The sequence below is a fragment of the Magallana gigas genome, chromosome 9, assembly GCF_963853765.1.
Source record: "Magallana gigas chromosome 9, xbMagGiga1.1, whole genome shotgun sequence".
Lineage (NCBI taxonomy): Eukaryota > Metazoa > Mollusca > Bivalvia > Ostreida > Ostreidae > Magallana > Magallana gigas.
The window spans coordinates 9,922,011-9,949,606 of record NC_088861.1 but is presented as its reverse complement, the minus strand read 5'-3'; the positions used below and the strand labels follow the sequence as shown (position 1 = coordinate 9,949,606).

The 27,596-nt window shown below is 32.4% G+C and overlaps 2 protein-coding genes and 1 non-coding gene across 5 annotated transcripts in view; 2 read left to right on the top strand and 1 right to left on the bottom strand.

Moving 5' to 3' along the window:
- Nucleotides 1-27,596, bottom strand: part of LOC117692238 (putative leucine-rich repeat-containing protein DDB_G0290503) — a 1,014,555-nt gene that overhangs the window by 241,101 nt on the left and 745,858 nt on the right. The window lies entirely within an intron of this gene.
- On the top strand, nucleotides 683-7,376 carry LOC117692249 (uncharacterized). The gene is made up of 3 exons (XR_010709504.1): nucleotides 683-909; nucleotides 1,716-1,785; nucleotides 5,499-7,376. It is a non-coding gene; the product is annotated as an uncharacterized protein (transcript).
- Nucleotides 20,087-24,977, top strand: LOC117692243 (toll-like receptor 3). Its single transcript, XM_066071295.1, has 4 exons — nucleotides 20,087-20,222; nucleotides 20,828-20,897; nucleotides 23,396-24,786; nucleotides 24,969-24,977. The coding sequence occupies exons 3-4, from the start codon at nucleotides 23,413-23,415 to the stop codon at nucleotides 24,975-24,977; spliced, it is 1,383 nt and encodes a 460-aa protein (XP_065927367.1). The 5' UTR covers nucleotides 20,087-20,222; nucleotides 20,828-20,897; nucleotides 23,396-23,412.

The window sequence follows — 27,596 nt, the reverse complement described above, 5'->3', positions numbered from 1 at the left end:
CGTTGATACCCCTTTTCGTCGGTTTTAACAATAGCAGGAATTTCGTTCGACTTGGACTCCGTAAGTACCCTATCAAATTTCTTCACAAATAATCATTTGGTACATCACTAAAATTTCAACATATCATTCAACACGCTATCTGTGTCTTTCTCTGAACTGGAACTCTAAAACGTACTTTGGGTTATGTAAAGGTCCATGAATAAAAGGGATGTATGGTAAGATTATTGCAGTATGACACTGTTGGATGTATGAATGGGTCAAATTTTCTTTGAGGTCCAATTTGGAGAAATTTTTAAAGTAAGACAAATAAATCGATGGAGGGGATGTCTTATAGATGTGCAATGTGTGTATCTAGAGATGGGGTGGGTGAGGGGGGGGGGGTCCAGATCCCCCCTCCAAAAATCAAACATTAAATTTCTATAAATTACATTATAAAACTGCCAAAATATCCCCATCCCCGGAAAACCTTTCTGGATCCGCGCATGGATCCCCCCTTACACTGTTAATAAAATGATGTTTTTTTTCTTAAAATAAAAAAGACCTTGCATTGCCATTTATTTTTGCTTAAAATAAAAAAGACTTAAATTTACACTTTTCTTAATTGTCGAATGATCAATTTGTTAGTTGTTTAGAGAAGTCATCCCGTCCTCGGGCCTACGGCCTTCGGAGGGATTGTTTTCTCTTTACTTTTTAATACTTCCTTGTTATCTATCTATTACTTTACGCTATACAACATCGAAACTTTTGTCCACTTAATTTTATAGTGAACGGTATATAGAGCGTGTTATTTCATACACGTTTAGCTTGAATACAAGCACAGTGTAAAGTTGGATTCTTTGCGAAGGCGCTGTCATTCACGGCATTTGGGTTTTTCCATTTACAGGGCCATGCATATATCATGTGCAATTTGTAAGTACATATTTCCTCTCTCCTTTCCTTATTGATGACCATCTTTTGCTTGAATATAACCTACTTTGCCATTTGAAAGAATTTACCAGTAAGCAGTATTTTTAAAAGATTTTACATAACTGGAACTACTTGGTACGTAAACAAAGATTGGAAATGCTTGTTCATGTATTAGCGCTTTAAACATTTGTTTGCTCACTGCATTGCCGAGACCAAATGAAAAGCTACAAAGCTGATAATTGCAGTTTAACCCAATTTTATCAATATTCGTTTTCTTTTGTGCTTTTTTCAGTGAACATACTTTTTAATTTTTGTCTCCTGGCCATCTAGCATGCAACCGTAGTGCAACACTTTGCTGGTGATCTTTTGACATACATGAAAAATGAACAAAAGTTTATTTATTTTTAGAATCCTGGGCACCTAGCATACAAACTAAGTAGTTAGGATAACCAGGAAAACTTTAACTTTATATTGCAGAATTTGCATTTATATTAAATTTTAATTCTGAACATCTGGTACGGAATTTGAATTTTTTTTTTGAATGAGCATGAAATCCTTTACAAAAAGTATGAAACGTTTTGCCTTATGTTCAAAGGTTCTATATTTAGGATAGGGCTTGAACAGTTCTTTTTCAGTGAACTGGTTATGGGACAAAATCAGTTAATTTACAAATCGCAAGGAAAGACCCCCCACCCCTTCAAGGTCAACAGGTCAATTCATGATGAAAAAGCAAAATAATCAGGGTTTTTTATATCGCAAAAAGAAATGTACCTATTTTTTAATTGATATATATTTTCATTTCGTTTTAGGTGTTGTGATGATATGAAAAGCAAACTATGACGTGCAAACAGCGATTCAGTTTGATACTTGCATTCTGTTGTAAGTAGTTCACTATCCTATACATAATCGTATTTTCAAATGAAACTTACGTAGAATGTAATTTATGGATTGTCAGGAGCACAGATACCAAAAACAGTCTAAGGACAAACAAACTTACATGATATATTAAATGTAAGCACATAAACGCTTGAACCGGTATTTGTATTTTTGCACGTTTGAAAATATGATATATGCACGCATTTATTTGTGCTCGAGATACAAATGAAGAATACGTTAAAAATAATGATTTAAATATATTGGATGTGTATACGGTATACGTAAGTTTTGCATGACATGATAAACGATGGATAATTTACCGGATGTTGACTACCATATTTCATGATAATTTTGCATGCTGTTTTAACTTCATATCATACAACATTGAATGACCTTGCATTTTCTTACACTCTGAAAGTAAACAGTTTCTGACGATCAACAGATTACAGAATTTAGTAGGTCATTTTCAATAAGCTATAAGGTTTGCGTCTTTAATTACATCTAGCCCACTTTTTACCCCGCATTTGAAGCGTAGTTATGAAAGAGGATAATAAAAAGTGAAATATTTTCTTTTCATATAATTGAAAAACGAAATATGCTTGACATCCATCGGCTTACAAAAAAGGAGTAGAGAGTCTGACCTTCCCTGTATAATTGTTTTTTTTTACTATTGTCAAAGTTAACACAATAAATATTTTTCTTAATAAAATTTTGAATCATTAATTCATTCAATATTAACAAGATGCATTTGACTATACAACCATAATTTGGGTGTATATTTTACTGTTTTAAAATATGTAAAATGCAAAATCGCATTTTTTTGGCAAGCAGCTACACTTTCCCTCTTGTTTGTCAGTTTTATCCCAATTACACTTAACATACGGACCCTCAGTACTATGGTATTATAACAGTAACCAGTCGGAGGGAAAGTGTCCCTAATTGCGCTTGTGAAAAATTTTAAAGGCTTCAATAATTGGGGAGGGATGTTAAACTTTAAAGAAACTTGTATGCCTACATACAATTGGAATTGACATTTCCAGATAGTGGTTTTATTGTCCAAAACAATACCGATCAGACCCAATTTAACAGAAAGTAATCCCAAACTTAACCCTGAGTTTACTTTTGGGGTTTACTCTGGGTTTACTAGATTGGTCCCAGGGTAAACCAAGAGTGGATACATAGAGTAAACCCCAATCAGAATTATACCCCTGCAAGCATACGCTACATGTGTATTTGGAATATATTTGGGACAAGCATTACAGGCAGTAAGATGACGAGATAGAAGACGGGTCTGCTTCAGTGAGTAGATTTGACCCCAAAAGCAAATCCCGAATAAACTCAAAGTAAACCTCGAGTAAACCCGAAGTCAAACCCAAGTCACGCAATTTTTCCATAAGCAGACCCAGAGTTAGCCATAAGTAAAACCCAAAAGTAAATACGAAATTTAGTTGGGGTTTACTCTGGTGTTCGACTTGATCGGATCTGTACTTTAGAAGTCTTTTATGGGGGTAAAGATATCAATATCAAAAATTATACAATGAACCAAAGTTCGAAGTGTTTACATGTATCTGATATAATGATTTTACTGTATGGAATAAACACATCTGTGCGTCTTGCCGTTGAGGTTACTAATTTCCACCTAACTCAAAAAGGTTAAGAACGATGTATCTTGACCTCTGTGTTCGACCCGAGACCTTGACCATTGCTTGATATGAAAACTCTTTTGGTTTAATCGAATTTCGTTAAGAGCTTTCGGATTCTATAAGATTGCCGATTTATCTGACGAAACACTCATTGAAATAAATTTATTTCGGATTGCTTAATATTTAAAATAATGTCAGCACGTATGAGCAGCAGATTAAAAGTACGAAAACCTGCAAGAGGAACAATTCAGACACCAACATTCTAACGGTTCTGTCTCTTTGTTACTTAAAACTAACATAAGCATATTGCAAAAAGTGTCCTTATATTTTAAGGACCCCCCCCCCCCAAAAAAAAAACAACCCCAAATTCGTTTCGTTTCGGGTAATTGATTTTATTACATTGTCACTGCTGTCTAATTTTAGGATAAGAAGGCATATGAGCTACGAAATGTTGAAACTTTCTATTATTTTATTTCGTGATTATAAAAATATTCTCTTTATCAAGTTTAATATTTAAAAGTTTGGATAAGTTTAGATTTAAAGGAGGCCAGATGATCAACATATTAACCATCGGATCTATCATAGATTTTTTAGCTAGCCCGAACCAAAGGTTCTAGTGAGCTTTTCTGATCACCTGTCCGTCTGTAAAATTTTCACATTTTTAAGCTTTTTTTAAAAACAACTGGGCCAATTTTGACCAAACTTGGTACAAAGAATCTTTATGGAAGGGGATTCTAAATTTTTTAAATAAAGGGCTAAACCCCTTTTTTAAAGGGGAGATAATTGCAAAACAGTGAATATAGGGTGTGTATCTTTAAAAAAAAGTTCTAAAGAACCAATGCACCAGATATATTACACAAAAGCTTGAATATATAGTGAAGATTCTAAATTGTAAAAATCATGACTTCCCTGGCCAAAACTTGGGCCCCAGGCGGGGTTCAAAATTTAACATAGAAATCCAAAGGAAAAATGTTTAAAATCTTCTTCCCCATAACCACTGCACCAAAAATGCCAACATTTTCAAAAAAGCTTGTATATATAGTGAATATTCTAAATTGTTAAAACCGTGCGCCTCGGACCGAAACCGGGGCCGAAGGCGGGGTTCAAAGTTTAACATAAAAATGCAGGGGGAAAATGTTTTAAAATCTTCTTCTCAAGACCCACTGCACCAGAAATGCCAACATTTACACAAAAGCTTGTATGTATAGTAAGTATTCCAAATTGTTAAAATGTGAAAGTGGGGCTCAAGGCGGGGTTCAGAGTTTAACATAGAACTACATAGGCATATTTTTTAAAAACATTTTTCTCATTCTACTGCACCGATATGCTAATATTTACACAAAAGCTTGTATATACATGTATAGCGAATATTCAGGCGGGGTTCAAAGTTTAACACATAATGAAAAATGTTTTTAAAAAACTTCTTCTCAAGATCTCAATGCAACAGTTTGGGATATAAGTATGAATACATTCTTGGCCATGGTCGATTCTAAAATGTTAAAATTGTTACCCCCTGTTGTATACTGTAGCACCAAGAGGGGTTAAAAGATTAATATAGAAATATACAGGAAACATGTTTAACAATCTTCTTCTTGAAAACAGCAATGTTACAATTGTTAGATTACTACGCAAACATCCTCAAATAGTGTAGGTTCTAAATTGTTAAAGCAAACCCCGGAACAATATACTGGGGCCCAAGATAGGGGTTTAAAGTTAAAAATGGAAATAGAATTTACAAGGAATTGCTGTTCAGGTGAGCGATGTGGCCCATGGGCCTCTTGTTAAATGTAAATTTAACCATAAACCATAATTTAGTAAAAATATTTTAGCGTAACCATTTTAATATTTTTCTATTTCTTTATACTTTATACAAAGTTCTCATTCAAAAGAAAATAAATATAGTAAAAAAAAATTACTACGACAATCCTACTAAAATGCATTAGTAAACATCAATTTTATGATTATTTGGGTGGTTGCTAATTTGCAATACCTAGACACCTTGTTGCATATAATCCGCTTTTCATAATATAAAATGATGTTTTGCAATAATATCACGAATATTTGCATTTACAGATAGTGCACTGCTATTGATGACAGAAAATTGTCCACTTTCACACAAAATTGTTGACGATTGTGGAAACGTAGGATTACTGTGGAACTGCAGTGGCTTAAACATCTCCAAATTACCAACAGCGATACCATCTGAGTTAGAAAATGGCACTGTCACTCTAGATTTATCTTTCAATCTGTTTTCTAACCTGACAGAAGAAACATTTCAACAGATAGCAGCCTATTCCAATGTGACTTCTGTCATTCTTCATCACAACTATATTACAAAGATTGAGAACAAGACATTTCGAAAACTGTCAAACCTATGCAGTTTGGATGTCTCGTTCACGCTTCTTGAAAAAAGTAAAATTGATGCAGACGCATTTTCTAATCTAGATAACCTCAAGATTCTTCGTATCCACCGGAACAATTTTCAAGGTTTAGGATACCCAGATATACAGCTTTCCAAAATTCAGTCACTTAAATACCTAAAAATTGACATCTTTTCAGGTTTTACATTTTCAAAACCGTTTGAAAATCTAAAAAGTTTAGCTCAACTGGAATTCGAAATTATCAATGATTTTGAACTAACAAATGCATCATTTCAGGGCCTAAGATTATCTCCAATCCACAGTATAAACATGGAATTTAGTAATTATGTCAATTGTGACGTACCAGAAGATCTATTTTGCTCGTTTCCATACTTAAATGAGAAAATTCGAATAAATTTTGGCGGAAAATGCAATGTACATACTGCATTAAAGTCCTTAAAATGTTTGCAGAATCGTACGATTCAACACCTTGATATGCAAGGAAACAAAGAAAATCTTGCAATTGACATAGTCAACTTAGATAATGAGTCATTTCAATACCTTGTCAATATCTGTGTCAGGGTGCTATTTTTAGACAATAACTCTATTCACAAAATTATGACGAATATTATGCACACAACGTTGTGGTCTTGTTTAAACAACTTAGGTCTGAGCAATAATGATTTACAGTCTGTTGATTCTTATACGCTTGCATCATATTTAACTCTCCCCTTGCTCCAAAACTTGGATTTATGTTGCAATGTCCTAACACCTCGGAATTTGGTTTCAAGAAGTAATTATCAAAATGTACTTGCAACACACTATGTAGGTTTCTCTGTAAACCTAACTCTACCACGGAATCTTAGATTTTTTGACTATTCCAATAATTACATTCACCCCCCTCCTTATGAATTGATCAAGGATGTTACAATTATTGCTGAAAACCTAGAAGAAATGCGTTTTGCAAAAACTAATTTCCCTCTTAGGTTAAAAAGCGTATTAAGCTTTCCTTCCTTAAAAATTCTTGATTTATCTGAAAATGATTTTTCAAATATCAATCCTTATGTATTTCAGGGAGTGAAGAATATTCGGCAATTACGTGCAGTGAATGTCCGTTTAAATTTCAGTGTGGTTTCTGAAAATCTGTTTAAAAATCTAAAACACCTGACAACTCTTGATATTTCACAAAACAGCTTAACTTTTTTACCACAGAGTTTACTGAGCGACCAAAAGCAATCTTTAGAGAAACTTTATTTAGACCATGATATGTTTTCTTCCCTTTCAAGTTCTCTTAAGCAGTTAACAAATCTAAAGTTTCTTTATGTACGATACAATTTGATATCGAACATCAACAAGGAAGACCAAAAATTATTTGAATCATTGACCGATATTTTAATATATCTAGAGGGAAATCCGATTTCATGCACATGCTCAAAAATTCAGTCTTTGAAATGGATGAAAGATCACCAATACTTATTTGCGGATCTTTTTAATACTAAATGTGTGGGGAGTAAAAACGCTACTGATGATTTATTCAACGAATCGAATTGGCGGAAATTTGAACTTGATTGTCAGGCCACCGAGTGGCTAATTTTTTCTATTGTATTGATAGTATCAACATTGATAACATTGATCATAATAGCTGCTATTAAAAAATACCACGTTCATTTGGAATATGTTATTCTAAGATTAAAACAAAGGTTGATTCCTGTAGGCGATCACGTTTGCGAAGAAGGTGATTTTCAGCATGATGTGTACATTTCCTATAATGATGATGACACCTCTTGGGTTGCAAACAATTTAAATCCAAAATTAGAAAGTTTAAACATTAAAGCATGGTTTAAAGTCAGGGATTCTATTCCAGGAGTTTCGCAATCGGAAGAAATAATTAAATGTATCAACGAAAGTAGGAAAGTGATGTTTATTATAAGCGAGAGTTTTCTAGACATTGGATGGTCCTCCTATGCTGTTCAAATGGCCATAACGCATGCATTTCATAACCAACGTCAGAGATCAATCGTGGTTATAATTAAAGATGGACTTCCTCTAGAAAGACTTCCGAAGGAATTCAAACACATATGGTGGTGTATTGAGCATCTTAGATGGCCGGAAGATGAAACAAATGACGAAACGTTACTCTTGAATTTATCTAATGTTTTAGTATCTGAATAAATATTTTCTGTGTCTTAGCATATGTTTATTTTCCTATTATCGCTGTTAGTTTATTAATTAATATATTCTTGTATGTTTTTAATTGAACTTTTAAGTATTTAAATATTACAATTGGCAAAATAGTTAGATATATAATTGCATTGTATATATTCCTTCCTGAAAAAGTTGTGATGTAGTTTTCTAAAGTTGGTAAATTATAAAAGTGTTGTTCTTAGATAAAGGAATATTAAAAAGAGAACACAGATGATGAATGTTCCAAACATTGAAATATCACTTTCCTATTATTATCAAACAGATAATAATTCCAATTTTTTCATTTGCAAAAACGTTTCTATTGACAGTCTTTTGGTTATAGATTTCTTAATGATATTTGCATTGAGCCTTGATGTCTTTATTTTCCTTTGCGGGATATATATTTTTGTAAATAGGATAAAATAGATAATTTTTTTCAACTATGTTGATGCCTTATATTGTACTTTTCAAAATAACTGCAATGAGATAGCCTCTCCGATTTTAGGTCAAATGTGTAACCCAGGTGACCTATTGCCGTCGGTCTTCATCTGTCGTTGTGCGTCATCCGTTAATACTTTTACTTTTTCAACTTCTTCTTTGAAAACTACAATGCCAATAATCTTTATGATAAGATGAATCTTAATTGTAAAATTCATGTCTTAAGTTCTACCTTTAATTGCGGGTACATATGCAAAAAGCTAATTCTTAAAAATCATCTTACTTTCATTTATTATTATGTTACAAAACACTTAATGCATGATTATGGTCTTTATATGGTCTACTTCCAAAGTTGTGAAATTCATGGCCCCTGGCTCAAAGGTTCAGGCCTTAGCTAGGCGGAGCCAATATGGCAATATTGGGAAAATGTATTAAAGAGGAAAGACTCTAGAAATATGTAGCACAATAAATCATTTAATTAACATCCACTATGATTGTAAATCGTATTTATTTTCAATAAATCCCCCAGAACAATGAAGAATTCAAGAAATATTGCTTGCTTACATGAAATTTAAATTTCCTGCTGTAATGAGAGCTGCCATCGAACTCTAATCTATGACGTCACACCATCCATTCCGATTTGTTTATCAACAAAGCATCAGTATAAGCTAATTATGATATTTGCATTAGACTAACAAGGAGGAAAATATTGAACAATATCGACTTTAGCTCTTACCACTAAATTCAAACTACATCACAAACTAAATGAATGTCAAACATTACGTTCGTTGGCTTGATGCTTACATTTCTACACGATTGTCATATTTTCATTAAGTTGATTACTTGAGAAACAGAAGCATAATCCAGCGTTTCTACTATAGCACCGTGTACATTGTTAACTGGGCCAATTTTGACTAAACTTGGTACAAAGTATCTTTATTGAAGGGGATTCTAAATTGTTTAAATAAAGGTCTAAACCCTATTTAAAAGGGAGATAATTGCAAAACAGTGAATATAGGATGTGTATTTTAAATTTTTTTTTCTAAAGAACCAATGCACCTGATATGCCAATATTTACACAAAAGCTTGAATATATAGTGGAAATTCTAAATTGTAAAAATCATGACTCCCCCGGGCCAAAACTGGATTTTATGAGATTTTGACCCTTTCATATTTTACAAATTTTTCATGGTTTTTCAGCTTTTCAGACCTCCCCCAGCTAATTTTCTGCAAAGGGCTGACCTTCCGTACCGTGTGCATGTTGCACCATCACATGTTAGAAACTTACCGGTGTATAGTTTACAATGTCCAATCCACCTTCTTTTCGTGCTATTTTACCTCCCGTCTGTCACTTGCATTTTCAATGTGTTAAGTCAACACAACAGTCATAGCTGTGGTTTCGCATTTTACTTCTGATTCCCATGTACCTAACATATGGGGCCTACATATTGCAATCAGTTTCAACAAGAGACATCCCTCTAACTAATACTAACTATTAATAATCATAAAAAATAATTTTATGAATTTAAGCATCTCTCACAAGCCTTCAAGTACAGCAACTCAATTTTACAAAAATATTGACGAGGACTTTATCCGAAACTGTCCCTTTCTACAATAGGTAAATCTAAAAAGATGATGTGACGACAAAATAATTGATTTGTTTAGTTTTTGATATAAAATAGTTATACATCATGCCAGCCTCCAAAAAAACGGTTGTTAATTTCGCTTTCCCAATTGTTCATTGTTTATACCTCCAACCAGATCATTTTGGAGGATTTCGGAGAAAAATGTAAATTTTTCGGCTTTGTCCGTCTTTAAAAATTGTTTTACCTTATATTTGAGTAACAAAAAACTAGTGTTATTTTATCACATAAACTGAATCTGTTTTAATTAAAAAAGTATTAATACATCAAAATTTATCATACATGTAGTTATCAACACACGATGGTTTGTCAAGTTTTCACTTGTGTTTTATGGCTGAATTAATTATCGAATGTTTTCATCGGTGGCATCATCCAGGAATATGAGTGATAAAATTAAGGTTTCATGTTTTGTTTGGCCACAGGTAGTCAGGCCTTGCAATCCCAATTTCAGCAAACAGTTTTGTCTACTTTTACACATCTATTGGATCAATTGCAAACAATTACATCATGAACGAGTTGCAAGAGGTCACATACTACAGTGGGTGGGTTATATTACACATTTTACACTGTTATCTAAGTGTGATAAATCCGGGTTTTTTTATGAAAAGTTTGATATTCCAAATTAGGAAAACTCGCCCCAAGACAAGTCACCCCCAGTACAACCAAAAACAACTCGCCCCAATTAGGAATAACTGGCCACCACTCAACACAGTTTGCCCAAAACATAAAAACATTTTTAATTCTTTATTTTCATTTGTCTAACGACAAAATAGCGAAAATTATTTTTTCCCATACATCACAGAGCAAGTCATACTATTTTTGAAGTTATGTGTATTACGATTAAACAATATGTTTTTTTATTATTTATAAAACCAATTTCCTGATATAAATTCAGGCAAATAAATATATTCCTCTGTGGAAACGACCTGGAATGGTGGACAGCCTTAGTTTACGCAATGCATTAACCCATTTAAACTTCATGTTTCCAATGGAAACCTTGTATAAAACATAATTTTTTTTTAGTTTTAACACAGTATCCATAAGGTGTCTGGCGTGCGGAAACTGAGTTTTTCACCCAGTGATACGTTAAGACTTATGATTTTAGAAACCGGAGCAATTTAGATAGAGCAGCTTGTTTAGATTTTAAAATACCTTTATTATGACCAAAGTAATTAGGAAACAAGTGATCAAACGATCGCGTTATAAAGTTTATGTGGTAATGATAATTAGTAAGAAATATGATGAAATCTAAGTTGTAAAACTTTAGAATGACATCCTCACATATAATTTTGATTCCTCAAAGTGACGAATAATCAATGTCTGCAAGCTTTGAAGCTAACATGTACTTGAAATAAAGTTAATGATTAATGATTAAATCCAAAACCACTTTGAAGTAATTAAGAATTGAATACCATTCAACACCTTCAGTGAGAAACTTGTTAATTATTTGAAGTGTACCCATCATGAGATGAAACAATCAGCTTGGATAATGTTGGCGGATTTACAACGGACAGTGAGATAAAAGAACTTGCCGAATAAAGAGCCGAAAAAGATCGAACAAGATGTGTGAATGACTGTGAATGTGAGATAATTCAGTGAAAATATTAATGAATAGCGCCTCAAAGAAATTTTATTAGCAATAAAACAATATTTATTTTAATTACTGCTTACATCAACAATTTTTATTTCAGAATAAGTCATGTTTTCGATGTACTTAGCAATAAAATTTAGAAACTAAAACTTGACTTCTTGTTATGATTTTCGAAAATTCTTGAAGTTAAAATCATCAAAGCTAAATAGGTTTATCAAAGCTAAATGTCTCCAATGTAAATAAATACACCCCAAACCAAGGAGATCTTTACGCATATAAGCTGGCCCTTGCTTCCACTTTGCGGTATCGGCTTGAACTCATGCCATCACAGACTCCCTGCAGATCATCCCATTAGTCGCCGCTTTGAATTTGACCAACCCAACCCTGCCCGTCATATTTTGGATTGCCCTTTTGCCTTTTATTTTATATCATGTGGATTGAGTACAATTTGGTAGTTTGCTGTTTTTGGCTCTGATTTAGTTTTTTTTTTTCAATATGAAGCTGCGACCTTAAGATTCAACACTTTCCGCTGCCTGATCTGTGAGGGACAACTGCTGAGCTTGCCAGTTCTCACTTGATTAATTGTTTATATGATATTTTTAAGTATTATTGGGCAGGGTCTTGAGACTTATAATATAATATTCATATATTTATGTCTGATTTGAAATTCTCTCTCTCTCTCTCTCTCTCTCTCTCTCTCGTATGGATGATAATTAACTTTTCATAAAATAACGGCCCGATTTATTTTTTAAAAATGAACATTTTAATTATACTTTTAATTTAACTACGCTACACGTATTTTATACAAATTATCGTATAGAGTATTTGAATAATTTTTTTTACTAAAACCAGACATCCTTAACTTTACATATAATGTATTAAGTTACTTCTCATTTTTATAATTGATGCATACATGTTTATTTTTTTAAAGGTATAGAATTCGCTTCGAAAAATATTAGAATAAAAATTGTGTATTAACAATTTATCTTTCAAGACTGTTTACTGATGAAAAAATGTACAATCTTTTTCCAGTTAGTAATCATTTAGATTGGTTGCAGACATGCGTCTTATTTTGATGGAATAAAAAAATTAGGATATTTCTGCTACTGCTAACTACACAGTCCAAAAATATACGATATGTTACAAAAAGTATGAAACGTTTTGCCGTATGTTGAAAGGTATATGAAATGAAATGTAAATGAGTCGCTACTTAGTGGATTCTAACTATGTGTAGGTATAACCTGCATCAGATATATAATGCATGTGATGAACAAATAAAGTGCCAATTGGTCAGTAATTTGTGGAGACTATTGGTCATAAACTGACTTTGCATGAATGTTATGTGTGCAGAGAAATACAGTTATAATGAAACAATTTTACTTTCTTTATAATTTGATATAATATGCAATAGAAAGATAGCATATTTATGTATTTGTATTGTAATCTGCAAAACTGATTCATGTAACTAGGCAAGCTCAAATCTTGCTTTTACTGAAGAACGCGGAACCAAATCTGGGAAATTACCGGTATATTGAACAACAAAATAGCAAAATTACGTTCTATGGTTTACTTGCCATTTTTCGTTTTGCAGGAACAAAAGTGTAGTTTTTATGACAAATTGCCATCGCACCCTGCTTGATACTTCTGTCTGGTTCCTTTCCTTATCTTTTTTTCATTAAACAGCTGTAATAATTCATATAATAAGGTATTATTTAATAATTTGATAATAAAATAGCATCAACTGAAAGATCCCCACCCTAGGTTTACACCAAGATTATGAGTAATGCAGCAGTAAGTCAGCATTTGGGCTAAGTCCTAAAGGTAATGAAACTTTCTTTAATTTTGTTTTTACCACACAACCATTTTTGATGTGTTTAGGTACTACATTTTTCATGCTTTGATCTACTATGTTTCACAATTATGTTATTTTGGATATCATTGATTACACTTCTTGCTACCATTTTCAGCTTTTTCCGATGATCATTCAGAGAACCTGGACAAACCAGTGATCTTAAATTTTCTTGTTGTCCATAGTTGTCCTTAGTTCCTCTTTCACTGTATAAACCTGTATAGTGAACTCTATTTTGCTTTGCTCTTTAATTCTTTACTACCCTGCTTCTCTAAAAGAATTTTTTGTATGTCTGCAAAAACCGTTCTTTATAGTTCTAACGGATTACAGTTAAAGGTGAACGAGTCTCAAAATGCACTGAAGCTCGATTTTGTAGCCATTTTATAAAAATGGGGCATTACGAAAATCCAAACACCAATTTTATGACGTTTTTTTACTTCTTTTCAACGTTAATTTCTTCCCGTACATTGCAAATGATATAAAATTTTAGCCACTGGAGATTAGAACGATATCTTAAAATTTATTAGAGTTTATCGCTTCCGGTTAGAGGGTAATGCATTATTTTAATAGTATTAGAATTTATGAATCACCCTGTATAAAGCATGACGCAGTTTAACAAGCATTATGTAAACATTATTTGTTAAAAGCATTTTAACAAACATTGTTCCGCTTTGAATGAACTGAGCTCATCTAAATAGCGGGTTAAAAGGATTTTAATAGATGCGAAAAATCATTTGACATTTGACATCCCTTTAATATCTCAAAAATAATCATTTAAAAACTGAGAAAAGGTACTACTTTTTAAAAAATTTATACGAATCCAACATGAAAAAGATATTACTCAACAAATGTAAATCTGTACAAACAAAATTCCTCAATGTCTTCCAAATGTGTCCTTGATAGTTTTATTTTTGTTACACTGTACATGCAAGATTAACTTTCGTAAAATCCATATCAAATTTGAAGGTTGTCACACTCTCGTGGATTGATAAATTAGTTTTAAAACGTCAATAATATCGGTCTTTGTATTGAAATTCAAATTTCCAACAGTGAATAAAACAATAATTGAAAAAAAAAATGTTGAAACATGTTTTTCCAACACAACAAATAATCATGATACTAATAGAATATTGTATCCACTACACATTTACACTAGAATAAAATAAAAGAGAAATGTCTCCGTTTTAGCTTACCTGAGCTGAAAGCTCAAGTGAGCTTTTCTGATCAAATTTTGTCCGTTGTCTGTTGTCGTTTGCGTTGTCGTTGGCGTTGTTGTAAACTTTTCACATTTTCATCTTTTTCTCAATAACCACTGGACAGATTTCAACCAAACGTGGTACAAAGCATCACTGGGTAAAGGGGAATTAAGTTTGTCAAAATGAAGTGTCACACCCTCTTTAAAGGGGAGATAATTTAGAATAAATGAAAATTTATTGGTATTTTTTTTGAAAATCTTCTTCTCAAAAACTATAAGGCCAGAAAAGACTTGTCTAGAAGCATCCTCAGGTAGTGTAGATTCAAATTTGTTCCCCAGGTAGGGTGGGCCACAATGGGACAATGGATTTTTACATAGGAATGTATAGAGAAAATCTTTAAAAATCTTCTCCTAAAAAACTAATAGACCAGAAAAGCTTAAACTTGTGTTGAGGCAGCCTCAGGAAGTGTAGATTTAAGGAAGGAGTCTTTTCTGGTTTTCGACTTGTCAAACGTAAATTTGATTAATTGTTCATTAAATTATGATGAAAGGAAATTAAAATAGTATATTTTTCTTCCTTTTTTAAGGCGTCGAGCTAATGCACGGCAGCCTTCTAGCGATCGTCTGGAGTGGCAATCGTCCAAAAATTCATGCTCTGCACTGCCTTTTAAATGCGCATTAGAAATAAGTTTCTTAAAGTATTAAACGTATTACAAGATTTTTTTTCATTTATTCAAGTAAATTGTGTACAAAAAACCCAACTTTGGTGATTGACAACTCATTTCATAAGAATAAATTTGCTTAATCAAAAAATGGCGGATGAATACAATCAGGCCTAAGTGTAAAGATTCACTAAATATTATTTTAGTTTATCGCTTACATTTTAATTAGAGACTGTGCCCGATAGAAATAACATTTTAGATCTAAATTTATTTGTTATCGGGCACGGTCTCCAAAAATAAATGTAAGCGATAAACGTATCTAGTAATTTTGTTGCAAAAATGCAGTTGGTTTGGTCGAGCATTTTAAATAGCACGTGTTGTGGATTTGTTTGTAAACAACCATACCTTAGGACATCTTGTTTCAAACGGGAATTGAAATAAATTAATGTATGATTTTATGGCGTCGAGCGAAGCTCGAAAGCCATCTAGGGATCGTACGTCCACCGGAAGTGTAAGGAGCTGAACAACGCATGCCATAAATAAATCCGCGAAAATGAGTGCAAAGTTTTCTTATGTATTTGAGGAATAAAAGAAGACTTGTTTCCATTTAGAACAGAACTGTACGTCAATATAACAAGTTGGCAGATAAAAAAATAGTTGATGTCTTTGACAATGTTCATATTTTATTGTAAACAATATGTCTTGGTTTCAGCGGATGAATATATTTCACACACTTGCGATAGTTATGCCTACATACTCAATTTGTTTATAAAATAAACCTGCCTGCAAAACAGATTATTTTGAATCCATATCGAATGTTGACTTTGTACAAATGATTAATCTTTTAGAAACAAAAAACTTCCTGCACAGATCTATATCTACAACAAAAAGTAACTTTAAACCAACTAGCCTACTTTCACTTTTAACTGTAAACGATATGAATGGGTGCCTTCTTATATCTACCCCTGATCTTCACGGTCCGGTCATTTGGACCCATGTGATTTTTAAATCAATTGATAATAAAAGACAGTTTTTATCAGCAATGTACAATATATAGAATTAAATACAATCATACTTTTAATACTTATTAATTCTATTTGAATAGAGAAAAAAAATATCTACAATGTTTTAACTCCAAGGATATTTCTATTAAAATTTTTAAGTAACATTCAAAACATTTTAGGAATAAGGTGAGTCAATTTGTAATGAATTGAAATTTGATTCATTTTGTGATAAAAACATAATTTTTATTCATCTGAAAGTAGTCGACAGATGTATTTTGTCTAAAATATTTGTTTTTAAAAAGGAAGTTTAATTGATACCAAGTTTTAAATGAATGGTCAATAACCAAATTAAAATGGTTTTTGATAATAAAAGAAATCGCAGTTCATTTTGATATTTTTATTATTTTAATTGACTGCATAAAATCTATATTAAATTTTATTTGTGTTAAATTGACCGCCCGACTCAATTTAAAAAAAAAATTTAATCTCCAGCAAAACAATAAGAAAAGTTGGTCTCATGTTATTGTACATACAAGAGTTACAGAATCATTATTTGTTTAAGGGATTTTTTTTAATCAAGTGTATGTGTGATCAATGATGGAATACCATTTTATTTTGACTTTTTAAAATAGTTGTTCAGGTTTGTACTCTTCAAATTAACTTCAACTCGACGCCATTGTGGCCCTTCAGACCTTTGATATAATTATAATTAGGGACACACTGTTAATGTATTCAAATTATTAACCTGTGAAAGTTTATCAAAGACTGTTTGAAGCAGAAAGAAAAAAAATATTTTTGAACTTTGAAATTTCTTCGATTTTTGCAATTATGATGAGTTATTGTATTATAAAAGCACCACTACCTATTTTATAAGAAAATATACTGATTTTTGTTTTTAATGCAGCAGAAAACATAATTCATATACTTTTCTATTCTAAGTCTAATATCTTTTGATATGACTATTAGTGCAGAAATTCAAATTATTGATATCATTCTATGTTAAAGAAAAAAATGACAGCTCGACGCCTTTGTGGCCGTTCCAGCCTTTGATTATTATCATAAAACTTGGCATAGAAAAAGTAATCAATGTTTAGATTTTAGAATCTAACAAGAACTATATTTTTGGCATAATATCGGCGTAGGAAAATATCACATGTTTTGCAATTCAAAATCGCTGCAGATTAATGAGTCTGTTTTAGCATTTTAAAAACAATAACATTAATGTTGGATATTTTTACTAATGTGAACTAATATGATACTTGAGTTTTAGAATGTTTTTAAAATATGATTTTCCTATCAAATTACATTTTTATAAGCTTTTTAAAGCGCCCTTTCTATACATTAATTTTTGTGAAAAAAATCACTGAAATCAGTTTTTACCTCTTATTAAATGGTCAATATATTAGCTTTTCTGTCAATTAATATATTTATATAAAGTCTTCATAATACATAAAAATCAGAAATATTTTATTATTGAAAGCATTAAAAATGATCAAAATGTCTTCAAAATTTAAGAAAATTAGAGGAAATACAGCCCAAGCAATATCAATTATAGTATAAATATTTTTTTCCAATTTAGTAGTATAAGCTGATAGACATTCTGATACTCTATCATTTTATCGAAGAATAGAATCTTCAAATCCTTAACAAATGTCAACAGAACTACTAACAGCTACATTATTTTTATCATCCTTTACGTTGAAGAAAAAGGTAGTGACCTTAACCTGACCTTTATGCGAAAACAAAACGGTCAAATTTGACTAAACTGATAGAATCATTTGGTAATATGATCTGTTTGACTGTGTCAAAATTTTTTGAATTTCCTATAATAAGAAGTATGGTTGATAAAGAGAAGACTCGGTCCTTAGGTTTGTTCAAATAATGGTCCCCGGGGGTAGGGTGGAACCACAATGAGGGGGATCACGTTTTATAATTACATGGGAATGTACAGAAAAATCTTTAAAAATCTTTTTCTCAAAAACTATTTGGCCAGAAAAGCTGCAACTTGTGTGGAAGCATCCTTAGACAGCACAGATTCAAATTTGTTCAAATCATGGTTCCCATGGGCAGGGCGGGGCCACAATGGGAGAATGAATTTTTTACAAAGGAATATATAGAGATAATCTTAAATCTTCTTAAAAACTGTTAGGCCAGGAAAGCTCAAATTGGAGTGGAAGAATCCTCAGATAGTGTTGATTCAAGTTTGTTTAAATCATGGTCCCTGGGGGTAGGGTGAGCCAAAATAGTAGGCCAGAAAAGCTCAAATTTGAGTGTAAGCATCCTCAGAAGAGTCGAGTTTGTTTAAATCATGGTCACTGGGTTTTGGGGAGGGAGAGGGGGGGGGTGGTAGGGTCGGACCACAATGGGGGGTGAAATTTTACATAGGAATATATAGAGAAAATCTTTTAAAATGTTCTAAGAAAGTATTCAGTCGAGAAAGCAGTAACTTGTGTAAAAACACAGGTTTTGCAGATTAAAATTTGATCAGACTATGATTTCCTAGGGGAAAATGGGGCCATAAAGTGGGGAGGGGTGGGGTATAAAGGAATAGAGAAAAATCTTCTTACAGGTACAACAACAAAAGGAACTTGATATTTAGAATAAAAATATGTGGATAAAAATTAGCAGATTTTTTAAATTGAAAATTTGAGCAAGATCTACTGTACTTAGTTGTCAAGATATTTTGATTTTGATACCGTAATGCTTATTTGATCAGAGTTAAGGCAATTTTTGCTCAGGTGAGCGATGTGGCTCTTGGGCCTCTTGTTAAAATTTTGATAGATTTGGAATCACACACACTTTTAGATCTTCTCTTTCATAAGTAACCACAAGTTGAATAAATTAACAGCCAATCAAGATTTTTATTCCGTTTGTTTTGCAAACCATGACTTGGAAATCCTTTACTTTCAACATCTAAGATAAATGTAGGTTCCACAAATCGTTGATACCCCTTTTCATCGGTTTTAACAATAGCAGGAATTTCGTTCGACTGGGACTCCATAAGTATCCTATTTCATTTCTTTAACAAATAATCATTTGGTACATCACTCAAATTTCAACATATCATTCAACACGCTATCTGTGTCTTTCCCTTAACTGGAACTCTTAAACATACTTTGGGTTTGAAAATATCTTCATCTGAATCTTTGAAAAGGTCATTGAATAAAAGATATGTTTGGTAAAATTATTGCATTATGGCACTGTTGAATATATGAATGGGTTAAATTTTCTTTGAGGTTCAAATTTCTTTTAATTACATTATAAAATTGCCAAATATGCCCCCTCCCCGGAAAACCTTTCTGGATCCGCGCATGGATCCCCCCTTACACTGTTAATAAATTGCTGTTTTTTTTTCTTAAAATAAAAAAGACCTTGCATTGCCATTTATTTTTGCTTAAAATAAAAAAGACTTAAATTTACACTTTTCGTAATTGTCGAATGATCAATTTGTTAGTTGTTTAGAGAAGTCATCCCCTCTTCTGGCCTTCGGCCTTCGGAGGGAATATTTTCTCTGAACTTTTTAACACTTCCTTGTTATCTATCTATTACTTTACACTATACAACATCGAAACTTTTGTCCACTTAATTTGATAGTGAACAGTATATAGAGCGTGTAATTTCATACACGTTTAGCTTGAATACAAACACAATGTAAAGCTGGATTCTTTGCGAAGGCGCTGTCATTCACGGCATTTGGGTTTTTCCATTTACAGGGCCATGCATATATCATGTGCAATTTGTAAGTACATATTTTCTCTCTCCTTTCCTAATTGATGACAATCTTTTGCTTGCATATAACATACTTTGCCATTTGAAAGAATTTACCAGGAAGCAGTATTTTTAAAAGATTTTACATAACTGGAACTACTTGGTACGTAAACAAACATTGAAAATGCTTGTACATGTATTAGCGCTTAATACAGTTTAACACAATTTTATCGATATTCGTGTTCTTTTGTTTTTTTCAGTGAACATACTTTTTAGTTTTTGTCTCCGGGCCATCTAGCATGCAATCTTAATGCACCTCTTTGCTGGTGATCTTTTAACATACATGTAAATTGAACAAACGTTTATTTATTTTTTAGAATCCTGGGCACCTAGCATACAAACTAAGTAGTTAGGGTAACCATTAAACTTTAACTTTATATTGCGAAATTTGCATTTATATTATATTTTACTTCTGAACATAATTTTTTTTTTGAATGAGCATGAAATCCTTTACAAAAAAGTATGAAACGTTTTGCCCTATGTTCAAAGGTTCTATATTTAGGATAGGGCTTGAACGGTTCTTTTTCAGTGAACTCATTATGGGATAAATCAGTTAATTTACGAACCGCAAGGAAAGAACCCCCCCCCCCCCCCTTCAAGGTCAACAGGTCAATTCACGATGAAAAAGCAAAATAATCAGGGTTTTTTTTACATCGCAAAAAGAAATGTACCTATTTTTTAATAATATCTATTTTCATTTTGTTTTAGGTGTTGTGATGATATGAAAAGCAAACTATGAAGTGCAAACAGCGATTCAGTTTGATACTTGCATAATTTTGTAAGTAGTTCACTATCCTATACATAATCGTATTCTCAAATGAAACTTACTTAGAATGTAATTTATGGATTGTCGGGAGGCACAAATACCAAAAAGAGTCTAAGGACAAACATACTTACACAATATACCTGTTGAATATAAGCACATAAACGCTTGAACCGGTATTTGTACTTTTGCACGTTTGAAAATATGACATATGCACGCATTTATTTGTGCTCGAGATACAAATGAAGAATACGTTAAAAATAATGATTTAAATATATTGGATGTGTATACGGACATGATAAACGATTGATAATTTACCGGATGTTGACTTCCATATTTTATGATGATGCAGACCCAGAGTTAACCATAAGTAAAACCCAAAAGTAAATACGAGGTTTAGTTGGGGTTTACTCTGGTGTTCGACTTGATCGGATCTGTACTTTAGAAGTCTTCTATGGGGGTAAAGATATCAATATCAAAAATTATACAATGAACCAAAGTTCTAAGTGTTTACATGTATCCGATATAAAGATTTTACTGTATGGAATAAACACATTTGTGCGTCTTGCCGTTGAGGTTACTAATTTCCACCCGATTCAAAAAGGTTAAAAACGATGTATCTTGACCTCTGTGTTCGACCCGAGACCTTGACCTTTGCTTGATATGAACACTCTTTTGGTTTAATCGAATTTCGTTCAGAGCTTTCGGATTGTATAAGATTGCCGATTTATCTGACAAAACACTCATTGAAATAAAATTATTGCTATATAACGATTATTTCGGATTGCTTAATATTTAAAACAATGTCAGCACGTATGAGCAGCAGATTAAAAGTACGAAAACCTGCAAGAGGAACAATTCAGACACCAACATTCTCACGGTTCTGGCTCTTTGTTACTTAAAACTAACATAAGTATATTGCAAAAAGTGTCCTTATATTTTAAGCACGACAAATAAAAAACCCAAATTCGTTTCGTTACGGGTAATTGATTTTATTACATTGTAACTGCTGTCTTATTTTATGATGAGAAGGCATATGAGCTACGAAATGTTAAAACTTACTATTATTTTAATCGTGATTATAAAATAATTCTCTTTATCAAGTTTAATATTTAAAAGTTCTGATAAGTTTATATTTAAAGGAGGCCAGATGATCAACAAATTAACAATCGGATCTATCATAGATTTTTTAGCTAGCCCGAACCAAAGGTTCTAGTGAGCTTTTCTGATCACCCGGTGTCCGTCTGTAAAATTTTCACATTTTTAACCTTTTTTTAAAAACAACTGGGCCAATTTTGACCAAACTGGTACAAAGAATCTTTATGGAAGGGGATTCTAAATTGATTAAATAAAGGGCTTAATCCCTTTTTTAAAAGTGAGATAATTGCAAAACAGTGAATATAGGGTGTGTATCTTTAAAAAAAAGTTCTAAAGAACCAATGCACCAGATATATTACAAAAAGCTTGAATATATAGTGAAGATTCTAAATTGTAAAAATCATGACTTCCCTAGCGAAAACCCAAGGCGGGTTCAAAGTTTAACATAAAAATGCAGTAGGGAAATGTTTTAAAATCTTCTTCTCAAGACCCACTGCATCAGAAATGCCAACATTTACACAAAAGCTTGTATGTATAGTAAATATTCCAAATTGTAAAAATCGTGCGCCTCGGGCCGAAACTGGGGCTCAAGGCGGGGTTAAGAGTTTAACATAGAACTACATAGGCATATTGTTTAAACATCTTTTTCTCAAGAACTACTGCACCGATATGCTAATATTTACACAAAAGCTTGTATATACATGTATAGCGAATATTCAGGCGGGGTTCAAAGTTTAACACATATAGAAAAATGTTTTTAAAAAACTTCTCAAGATCTCAATGCAACAGTTTGGGATATAAGTATGAATACATTCTTGGTCATGGTCGATTCTAAATTGTTAAAATCGTTACCCCCTGTTGTATACTTGAGCACCAAGAGGGGTTAAAAGATTAATATAGAAATATATAGGAAACATGTTTAAAAATCTTCTTGAGAACAACAATGTTACAATTTGTTAGATTACTACGCAAACAACCTCATATAGTGTAAGTTCTAAATTGTTTAAAGCAAACCCCGGACCAATATACTGGGGCCCAAGATAGGGATTTAAAGTTAAAAACAGAAATATAATTTACAAGGAATTGTTGTTCAGGTGAGCGATGTGGCCCATGGGCCTCTTGATAAATGTAATTTAGTCATAAACCATAATTTAGTAAAAATATTTTAGCGTAACCATTTTAATATTTTTCTATTTCTTTATACTTTATACAAAGTTCTCATTCAAAAGAAAATAAATATAGTAAAAATAAAAATTACCACGACAATCCTACTAAAATGCATTAGTAAACATCAATTTTATGATTTTTTGGGTGGTTGTTAACTTGCAATAGCTAGACACCGTGTTGCATATAATCCGCTTTTCATAATATAAAATGATGTTTTGCAATAATATCACGAATATTTGCATTTACAGATAGTGCACTGCTATTGATGACAGAAAATTGCCTACTTTCACACAAAATTGTTGACGATTGTGGAAACGTAGGATTACTGTGGAACTGCAGTGGCTTTAACATCTCCAAATTACCAACAGCGATACCATCTGAGTTAGAAAATGGCACTGTCACTCTAGATTTATCTTTCAATCTGTTTTCTAACCTGACAGAAGAAACATTTCAACAGATAGCAGCCTATTCCAATGTGACTTCTGTCATTCTTCATCACAACTATATTACAAAGATTGAGAACAAGACATTTCGAAAACTGTCAAACTTATGCAGTTTGGATCTCTCGTTCACGCTTCTTGAAAAAAGTAAAATTGATGCAGACGCATTTTCTAATCTAGATAACCTCAAGATTCTTCGTATCCACCAGAACAATTTTCAAGGTTTAGGATACCCAGATATACAGCTTTCCAAAATTCAGTCACTTAAATACCTAAAAATTGACATCTTTGCAGGTTTTACATTTTTAAAACCGTTTGAAAATCTAAAAAGTTTAGCTCATCTGGAATTCGAAATTATTAATGATTTTGAACTAACAAATGCATCATTTCAGGGCCTAAGATTATCTCCAATCCACAGTATAAACATGGAATTTAGTAATTATGTCAATTGTGACGTACCAGAAGATCTATTTTGCTCGTTTCCATACTTAAATGAGAAAATTCGAATAGATTTTGGCGGTAAATGCAATGTACATACTGCATTAAAGTCCTTAAAATGTTTGCAGAATCGAACGATTCAGCACCTTGATATGCAAGGAAACAAAGAAAATCTTGCAATTGACTTAATCAACTTAGATAATGAGTCATTTCAATACCTTGTCAATATCTGTGTCAGGGTGCTACTTTTAGACAACAACTCTATCCACAAAATTATGACAAATATTATGCACACAACGTTGTGGTCTTGTTTAAACAACTTAGGTCTGAGCAATAATGATTTACAGTCTGTTGATTCTTATACGCTTGCATCATATTCAACTCTCCCCTTGCTCCAAAACTTGGATTTATGTTGCAATGTCCTAACACCTCGGAATTTGGTTTCAAGAAGTAATTATCAAAATTTGCTTGCAACACACTATGTAGGTTTCTCTATAAACCTAACTCTACCACGGAATCTTAGATTTTTGGACTATTCCAATAATTACATTCACCGCCCTCCTGATGAATTGATCAAGGATGTTACAATTATTGCTGAAAACCTAGAAGAAATGCGTCTTGCAAAAACTAATTTCCCTCTAAGGCTAAAAAGCGTATTAAGCTTTCCTTCCTTAAAATTTCTTGATTTATCTGAAAATGATTTTTCAAATATCAATCCTTATATATTTCAGGGAGTGAAGAATATTCGGCAATTACGTGCAGTGAACGTCCGTTTAAATTTCAGTGTGATTTCTGAAAGTCTGTTTAAAAATCTAAAAAATCTGACAAATCTTGATATTTCACAAAACGGCTTAACTTTTTTACCACAGAGATTACTGAGCGACCAAAAGCAATCTTTAGAGAAACTTTATTTAGACCATAATATGTTTTCTTACCTTTCAAGTTCTCTTAAGCAGTTAACAAATCTAAAGGCTCTTTATGTACGATACAACTTGATATCGAACATCAACGAGGAAGACCAAAAATTATTTGAATCATTGACCGATGTTTTAATATATCTAGAGGGAAATCCGATTTCATGCACATGCTCAAAAATTCAGTCTTTGAAATGGATGAAAGATCACCAACACTTATTTGCGGATCTTTTTAATACTAAATGTGTGGGGAGTAAAAGCGCTACTGATGAATTATTCAACGAATCGAAATGGCGGAAATTTGAACTTGATTGTCAGGCCACCGAGTGGCTAATTTTTTCTATTGTATTGATAGTATCAACATTGATAACACTGATCATAATAGGTGCTATTAAAAATACCACGTTCATTTGGAATATGTTATTTTAAGATTAAAACAAAGGTTGATTCCTGTAGGCGATCACGTTTGCGTAGAAGGAGATTTTCAGTATGATGTGTACATTTCCTATAATGATGATGACACCTCTTGGGTTGCAAACAATTTAAATCCAAAATTAGAAAGTTTAAACATTAACGCATGGTTTAAAGTCAGAGATTCTATTCCAGGAGTTTCGCAATCGGAAGAAATAATTAAATGTATCAACGAAAGTAGGAAAGTGATGTTTATTATAAGCAAGAGTTTTCTAGACATTGGATGGTCCTCCTATGCTGTTCAAATGGCCATAACGCACGCATTTCATAACCAACGTCAGAGATCTATCGTGGTTATAATTAAAGATGGACTTCCTCTGGAAAGACTTCCGAAGGAATTCAAACACATATGGTGGTGTATTGAGCATCTTAGATGGCCGGAAGATGAAACAAATGAAGAAACGTTACTCTTGAATTTATCAAATGTTTTAGTATCTGAATAAACATTTTCTGTGTCTTAGCATATGTTTATTTTCCTATTATCGCTGTTAGTTTGAAATATCTATAATTGTATTCCTGAGAAATTGATATACTCTTCTATGTTTTAATTGAACTTTTAAATATTTACATATTAGAAAAGGCATAACACAAAAATATATTATTGCATTGTACGCATTTATGTTCATAGATTTGAAACATTCGATATTCAAATAGAATGTAGATGTACATATTACTTCCTGAAAAATGTTGTGATCAAGTTTTTAAAAGTTGGTAAATATGTAAAGGTGTTTTTCTTAGATAAAGAAATATTGAAAAGAGAACACAGATGGTAATGAATGTTCCAAACATAGAGATATCACTTTCCTATCATTATCAAACAAATAATTGCATTTTTTTTCATTTGCAAAAACGTTTCTATTAACAGTCTTTTGGTTGTAGATTTCTTAATGATATTTGCATTGAGCCTTGGTGTTTCTTTTTCCCTTTATGGGATAAATATTTTTGTAAATAGGAGAATTACATTTTTTTTCAACTTTCCAAAATAGCTGCAATGATGTAGCCCTCTCCGATTTTAGGTCAAATGAGTCACCCAGGTTACCTATTTCCGTCGGTCTTCCTCTGTCGATGTGCGTCCTCCGTAAATACTTTTACATTTTCAACTTCTTCTTTAAAACTACAATGCCAATAATCTGTATGATAAGATGAATCTTAATTATAAAATTCATGTCTTAAGTTCTACCCTTAATTGCGGGTACATATGCAAAAAAGCTAATTTTTTAAAATCGTCTTACTTTCATTTATTATTAGGTTGGAAAACACTTCATGCATGATTATGGTCTTTATATGGTCCACTGCAAACGTTGAAAAATTCATGGCCACTGGGTCAGAGGTTCAGTCAGGCCTTAGCTAGGCCTGGCCAATATGACAGTATTGGGAAAATGTATTAAAGGGGAAAGAAATATGTAGCACAATGAATCATTTAATTAACATCAACTATGATTGTAAATCGTATTTATTTTCAATAAATCCCCCGGAACAATGAAAAATGTATGAAATATTGTGCTTGCTTGCATGAAATTTAAATTCCCCGCTGTTATGAGAGTGCTATCGAACTCACACCATCCATTCCGATTTGTTTATCAACAAAGCATCAGTATTACCTAATTATGATATTTATACCCCCGCTCCGAAGGAGAGGGGGTATACTGTTTTACCTGTGTGTGTGTGTGTGTCTGTCCTTCTGTCTGTCTGTCCGTCCGTAACAAAAATTTGAAACTTTTACACAGTGTTTGTTAAGGCATGCTATATCTTGGAATTTATTTTTGTACCAATCGGACGTCAACTTCCTGTTAAATTACGACATTGCTTATTTTTTTACCAAAATTTTCAAACAAATTTTCGTCAAAGATTTTTCAGCAAGTATTTATCGCAGATGCTTGAAATATTAACACACTATTTGTTTAGGCATGCCATATTGTGGGATATATTTTTGTACCAATCGGGCGTCAAATTCCTGTTAAATGACGACTGTTTATTTTAAGCAAAAATTTTCAAACAAATTTTTATCAAAGAATTCTCAGCAACTGTTTATTGCAGATGCTTGAAATTTTTACACAGTATTTGTATAGGCATGCTTTATCGTGGGATGTATTTTTGTACCAATCGGACGTCAACTTCCTGTTTAATGAGTACTTTGTTTATTTTTAGCCAAAATTTTCAAACAAATTTTCGTCAAAGATTTCTCA